Source organism: Fusarium musae, chromosome 4, assembly GCF_019915245.1.
Source record: "Fusarium musae strain F31 chromosome 4, whole genome shotgun sequence".
In the NCBI taxonomy this organism is placed as follows: domain Eukaryota; kingdom Fungi; phylum Ascomycota; class Sordariomycetes; order Hypocreales; family Nectriaceae; genus Fusarium; species Fusarium musae.
Window position 1 is genome coordinate 455348 of NC_058390.1, and position 7391 is coordinate 462738.

The 7391-nt window shown below is 48.3% G+C and overlaps 2 protein-coding genes across 2 annotated transcripts; one reads left to right on the forward strand and one right to left on the reverse strand.

Annotated features, from left to right (window-relative positions):
- Window positions 1-378: 378 nt before the first annotated feature.
- J7337_005089 (uncharacterized protein) lies at window positions 379-1500 on the forward strand (the record flags this gene model as incomplete). Its single annotated transcript, XM_044822772.1, has 1 exon — window positions 379-1500. The coding sequence occupies one exon, from the start codon at window positions 379-381 to the stop codon at window positions 1498-1500; it is 1122 nt and encodes a 373-aa protein (XP_044681263.1).
- Window positions 1501-2446: 946 nt separating this feature from the next.
- Window positions 2447-3043, reverse strand: J7337_005090 (uncharacterized protein; the record flags this gene model as incomplete). The annotated part of the gene is made up of 1 exon (XM_044822773.1): window positions 2447-3043. One exon carries the CDS (start codon window positions 3041-3043, stop codon window positions 2447-2449), a length of 597 nt encoding a protein of 198 aa, XP_044681264.1.
- Window positions 3044-7391: the final 4348 nt, after the last annotated feature.

Consider the following 7391-nt stretch of genomic DNA (forward strand, 5'->3'; position numbering starts at 1 on the left):
TTAGCTTTATATTATAACTATTAATTAGTTATTATAGTATTAATATCTAAATTATAGGCTAGAAGTGTTATTTGCAGTTAAGGCTTATAGCTGTAAGCTTATTCTAGCAGAGAGAACCTAGTAACTCCCGGCCGCATCTGACCGGTGTGAACCAACGGCACAGGTTGCAACGGACCGGGGCTCTAACTGGACGGGAATCCTACACTGAAAGGACTTGATACGAGAATCCACAAGCGAGTAATGCCCTTGCAGATAAGCTTGCTCAAAGCGGGTTGCAATGAGGGCCCGACAAGGGTATATAATCTACGTTACTCGCTGATGCAACAAAAAAAGCAACACCGCTTTCTCTCCCCGTATCCTCTGTTAAAACAACCGATCATGATGTTCAACTCCCTTGTCACGGGATCTCAAACCCCGAGGAGTAATTTCAACAGCGAGAGGCCGCTGCCGTTGACCCCGGACGAGGTTACTTCTGAGTGGCTATCAGAAGCTCTTGGCGTTGCTGTGAAGGACTTCAAGATTAGTTCTGTTATACACGGCACTTCCTCGAAAGTCTTTGTGGACCTCGTCTTCGGCGATGGTGTCAAGACGGAGATTCCTAGTAGGGTTGTCCTGAAGGGGGGTTTCAACCCGGTGATTCGTGAGACGGTTCCTCAGATGTTACCGACCTATCGCCGCGAGGCTGAGTTCTACTTTCACGTTGCGCCGCAGACTACAATGCTTCTTCCCAGGATCTGGTTCGCTGGTACAGACACCGTTAACTGCCAAGGCATCTTCATCATGTCGGATGTATCAAGCGAAGCTACTTTCGGCACCCCACTAGAGCCCTGGGCACCTGAGCGAGTTGGTGAAGCATTGAAGCAACTCGCCAGTCTGCACGCGAAGACCTGGAATACTAAGGAGGAGGAATACCCCTGGCTCTTTGGAAAAGACGGATCAAAGTTGGAGAACCCTGTTCGAAACATCATACTGGCGCTGCTGGAGCCTGCACCATGGGGAGCACGGTTCGACGAAAAGGTTCGGCCGCCTGTTGCCAAGGAACTGCTTGACCCTAATCGGATACGCAAGGCATTTCAGGCTCTTTGGAAACATGCGGATGCAGATCAGAGGTATTACTCACTAATTCATGGCGATGACCATGTTGGAAATACGCTGATCGCGAATGACGGAACTCCTGGGTTTATCGATTGGCAAGGTCTGCAGTATGGACCGTCGGTTCTAGACTTGGCGTACTTCCTCACGGGTGCTTTAACTGTGGAGGATAGACGGAAACATGAAGCAAGTCTTATTGATGGGTATTTGGAGGCTTTGCATAGAGAGGGAGGACCGAAGTTGACGAGAGAGGATCTTTGGGATGATTATCGCAGATACAGTCTACAAGGCTTCTTGTGGGCCATGACTCCTCAGACTATGCAGCCAGACGAGGTAGTATTCGCCATGGCGGAGAGATACTCTGCTTGTATTGTCGACCATGCAACGCTCGAACTGCTTGGGGTTTAAAGTAGCGACTATAAGAGGCCGAAAATTAGGAGTGTTACATTCTATTCAATTTATAAATGCAGAGTACAGGCTGTCATTAAAGATACTAGGTTATCTCTGCCGGAATAAGCTCTCAGCCACAAGTCTCAACTGCAAATAACACTTCTAGCCCACAACTTAGACATCCATACCATGATGACTGCGGAAGAGACCCTTTGAGTGTTTTTAATTCAGACCTCGCACAGTATGTGTCTGCATGATGCGCAGAGCTGGTGCGTCGATGGATTTCCTGGTAAATCTCTCGCAACTGGTGGTCTCAAGCGGAGTCAAACTGACGTTTCTGCTCCACGTCAGCCAGGAGGCTTCTAAAGCAACCTGAACTTGGGCAAATTGAGAAGGGTAATGACGAGCAGCTCGAGACTTGAAAGCTCAGATCTATAATACATATATTTAACATCCTGTCAATTGATGGAACTGCCCGCCCTGCTAATGTGGCCCAATATCTTGGATTTTGACCTATCATCTTTCGGCTACACTGATATATCGTCAGTCTTTTAGCGCAAAGCCACTGTGTAGCGCTAGGACTTATACATCGCGCCGCTAGCGAACTGTGAGCACCACAGATCGTGTCAAAGCTCGCTTAACAATCCTAGATCGCGATGGAATAATAGCTGCATGATAATCATTTATCTACTGCTGACATATTCTCACAGCTCCTTCACACATATCTCGCTGTATTATTATGAGTTTAGTAAATATAATTATCTACCTTATCATTATCAAGAATTATTTTACATTGAATGTAAACCCCATATAACCAACATCACTTGCGGCGGCCAGTACTGTACCACGTACTTTCATAGCCCTCGCCAACATCGCATTGAACACGGCCCCAACACAACTAACACTAGAATGAAACATAAGAGCCGAGGCAGCTGGGCGAGGTCTCAACGATAACATGACCAGCCTAGATAGGGACAACCTCGGTAGGCTCATAGCCACAGGCTCGGTCGAAGTAGTAGAAGCTCATGGGCGAAGAAACAGTGTAAAGCTGCATGCTCGAGACCTCAGCAGTGTAGAAGTAGCAGGTCTTGTACTTGACATCAAAGCTAATAGCCTTGCATCCACCACGGCAAGCATCAAGGCAGTTCTTCATGTTGCCCTCAGCCTGCGACTTCTTATACCAGGGGGTGTTGGTAGCCCCGACGTAGCCAGTAGCTCCGCAGGTTTTGCCAACAGCGTCCGCGACGCAAGCTCGGTCGAAGTAGTGGAACGTCATGGGTGAGTTGGTCACCTGGTATAGGCGCATCTTGGAGACTTCGGCGGTGTAGAAGTAGCACGTCTTGTACTGGGTGTCAAAGCTGATGGCTTTGCAGCCGCCGGTGCAGGAGTTGAAGCAACCCTCGATGGTACCCTCGGCCTGGGACTTCTTGTACCATGGGGTATTGGTGGCACCGACGTAGCCGTTGCCGCCGCAGATAACCGGCTCAGGTGCACCTGCAAGGCAAGGAGAGGCATTGGAGAAGGCCGCGAGGGCGGTAGCAACGACGGTTGAGAAGCGCATGATGATGGTTGTTATGGTAGTTATGTGTATGTTTGTAAGGTTGCTTGAGAGGATGCAGTACCATAAAAGCTGGCTCTTGTGGTGCTTTATATAGCAGACTCTGGACGAGCCGTTAGTGACTCTCACATCGTATAAACGCCCTCGCATCCATTTACCGTATGATCCGGAGCGACTCCCACCGACTTCCGAAAGCTGAAAGGCTGAATTAGACTATCGATCGACCTGCATGATTTTTTAATAGTTTTTGTCTTGGCTGCTACGTTGTTTGCTGCTAATTGTGCTTTTAATCCTTGGCTTTAACAATCGGAGATATCAGCATGGTGTCCCATTGAGTCTAATCACTTCTTGGCTAGGGCAAAGATAAGCACCAAAATATCAGGATTAAAAAAGCCACAACTGATGGGCTAACGGCTTTTAGCCGGGCAGAAACATGTGTTTCTTTTCGGGCATTTGGTAGGAGGTCGTCCTATCCACAACATGTGTAACTGTGAATGAAAAGGGGCTTGGGACGTAGAGATGATCGCCAAGATCTGGGGTACACTGAATGCAGATCTGACTGAGTTTTCAACAGCACCCTCTGTAGATCTTTAAATATATATGGGTGTTAAATGTTATGTGCATGGTTCAAAGAATGCCCATTTTCGTAATTCATTTAGATGTTTGGCCGCGTCACCGCGTGCGAGATGAGAATGACGAGGTTCGTTTAGAGTTGACAGTCGCCCAAGGCTTTCAATAGTCCAAAGCCACAATTCTAAGCGAACCTGCGGCTGGAACATGGCGGTTTTATAGCTCCGCGTACAGTACCCAGTTAATCCTCCGACAACACTCCAAACTTCACTTCGTCCCAGCAGTCATGGTGTGCTGTTTGAATCACCAGTCGGCCGCTGTTGACAGCGCACTGTCTAGCCGCCAACAACCTGGAAATTATCAAGGTCGTAGCAGTGTGCCATTGGCTCAGGCTGTCGGAGTGTCGGTCTTACCAGGATCCTGGGTTCCAGCAGCGGAAGACTCGGGGAAATGTGCGGAATTATGCTTCCTGTCCCTTGATGGTTGTGTATCATCGGATCGGTTCAATTGGATGAACTAAACTGCCAAGAACGATAGCCCCTTGCTGGGTTGTCAGCTTGCCACGCTTTCTTTATACCGTAACCAACCACGCGATAAGATAACCGAGTGACACGACACAACGTCGGGGATTCGACACCGCTAAGACACGATGACTGAGTCTTTATTTGGTCTTTCAGCCCCTTTAGTTTCAATAACCTGAAGCTAACGGACGAGGTGATTGCAATTCAGGTAGAGCTGAGCAAGTTCATCAGCTGTGATCGTGAAGATGAACATACTATTATGCTACGATTGTTTCCTGCGTTCATATCAATAGTTCTGTTCATTCTAGGCTGCCCAGCAATACTGCCTCGTCTAGACCGCATGAAGAGGTCGACAGCGCTCAGTGATGGCAAAATAAGCATACGTCATAGTCAGGGGCGCTAGTATGCGGAGTCTCCTCTTAGCTGGGCACATCTTGCACATCCTTGTCATATTCTTCAAAGGTACTCTCCTGGAAGGAAAGTCAGGGAAGAAATAAAACTGTGGGCCGGCAGTGAAATCTCTGTCATTTAGAGCTGCTGGGTAGGGCACAAGTGGAAAAGGCATTGCTGTATCTTGTCTACGAAACGCTAGAGTTTGCACACGCATTATGCGGATTATTTTCCTCTTCTACCTGGTAAGCAAGCCTTAAAGGCTAAGCTCTTCTCAACAAATAGTCGTGAAAACATGAGTCTTCGTACGCGGATCAATCCCCAGTACCTAGCCAAGGAAAATGGATAACAATCACTGGCAGGTAGATTGGGAGTACAGAGTTACCTCGTACACGCACCAAGGCGCGTTGAGCAGCCAACTGGCCCTGTCGATCTTAGCAGGGGTGATTTTAGCTCTGACACAAGTTTCGATATTTAGTGAGGAACTGCGGAGTACAGAGGTTGGAAGTTTGTGAGACAATTGGCGCAATGCTAAATGAGTTTTCACTATAGTCTTTCATGTCAAATCTAACGGAAGGTGTTTTTCCAAGATGAGACAGCTACAGCCCCGATTCTCCCTGCCTGATCTGTGAAAAGGCGAATCGTTAAGGGGGTGACAAGGACTTTGCTTATGTTCGATGGTGTAGGGGGAAAAGCCCGTAATTAGCGCAAGTACCTAATAACAAGTCCATTCACAAGACAACTTCGGTATTTATCCTGACGAGCAACAGTTTGATCCCAACCGTTCGATCTAATCACTATGCTCCTATGTTGGAGTGCTCTGCTTGTGACTTGTTGCTATTGCGCACCACGGGCGATACGTATCGAGTCAGGCGGTCGCCCTACCTTGCGGCTGAATATTACTTGGAATTTACTGGCTAAAAATGCAACAATTCCCGTGACTTGCTAGACATCCATTCTCATCCAACGGCTTAGAGCCCCTCATTTTGCTTTCTGTTGCATAGCCACCTTGGAGTTTGAAACTGACCACAAAAGTCAGCTCTCAACATGGCTCTAACGGTATCGCCTAAGCAAGATTTTCAGATGAGCTTGACTTGACGAGACCATAACTACCTGCTTCAAGCCCTGCTGGAGGTCCAACGCGTTGAATGAACCCTCTTAGTATTACCAGTGCCTCAGTAGCGCTGGCCGCCACTGTTTGCACATGCACAACTGAAGTCAAAAAGATCGTCGACACGATCGGCGACACGGCCAACTCACTCTCTGACCTAGATGAAGAGGTCCAATTAATCTAGGGGCACCCCAAGGTGTCGAAGATGCTTTGAGGGATAATCAAGAAGTAATTTCTCGATACAAGATTGGAGAGGTTCTCTCAATTGCTGTCAAGGGCTGTCGCGCGGCGTTCGCGTGCATCAAACAGAAAATTGAGCTGCTTGTTGGTCGGAGTGACTGGAAAGCTGGTTTCACTTTTCTATTGAAAGAAGATGATATGAAAAAGCTGCTCGGGCGCCTCGATCGCAAACGAGAAAGGATCCTGCTGTTGCTTCAACTTCTGGGCCTGTAAGACTGACCGCGAATATTGAAAGCGAAACTTCAGCTGGCACAGAGTCGAAGGAGCTCAGTGCGAGAAGTTCAGGCGCTGGTAGCCAAAAGGCAGGGTGCTTTGACAGTTGCGAAACAGGATATCACTGCTCTGATGCCGACTTACTGGACTTGCCGTGATACGGTCCTTGACTCTCTTGACAAGGGAACAGTCGACAGCATCTATGCGGAATGGGAAAATCGGGAAAGCAAGTTGAGTACAATTGAGTTTGATTCTGATCAGGAAGTCATCAACACAAGAGCCTATCTTCGAGCTCTCGCTCAAGCACAAACCAGAAGCAAGCGCCAGCTACTACGCAGAGAGCTTGATTCTCCTGGCTGAGAACCTCACTCTGGGATCATAGAGCCAGTTGAGAATGCCATTGATCTAAGCTATGGGCCGAGTCAGCAAACTGCTTCAGTGCCGTCAGATTTGTCCTCACAATTGTACAAGGACCTAGTAGGTCTGCAGTTCATACCGGGAAATGTGGACGGAAGGGCGCATAGCCCTGAAAGCCTTGGCAGTTGTCAGACAGCCCTATTAGTAGACGTTTAACGGATGACTGAGCATTTAAGAGACTCCGACTCTCCGGCTGAGTCCATAAATATGCAATCAAAATATTAGGCACCTAGAATCTGGCGATGGACTCAAGCTACAACTGGAGTAAAACGGGACAAGTCGCAAGAAGCAGAGCCTCGTGCCAATCAATTGGGATCAGGGATGTGTCTTAATAGCGGCAGCTTGTCAGCTGCACCTCCAAATATACTTGCAGACGGCACTCTGGTCACCACCGACACGCTCTGGACAGAGGCCACCAAGTCAGAGACCTCTTTGCTCATGGAGTACTTTGAAGGTGGAAAAGGATAGACCCCACCGATGGCCTCTTCAGTGTCGTGCACGCCCAACGTCCAAGAGGGACGTAGTTGACATACACGATCATCCTCAGGTTACAGACGCTAGCCGTGCTGACCGAACTTCCAGACCTCGGAGAACAAACATTGCCAGAAGACCACGACCTAAAGCCAAACAAATGGAAGCGAGCGCAGCAAAAGCGCCGATTCCACCGAAGTCAACCCAGGGATACCGTCAAAAGCAAACAACCCCAGATTTCTCAAAACTCTCAAAGATGTTATACAAAGGCTAATTCTCTCCGAGCTTCATGCAAAACATGGGACAGCTCAAAGGGGGCGTCGATTTGCTGAAGCAGAAGTCTCTCGTTACATGGGCTCTTGTCAAGGAGAGCAAGACAGGGGAATCGGGCTCTTTATCGCCCAACTAGGATTGATGA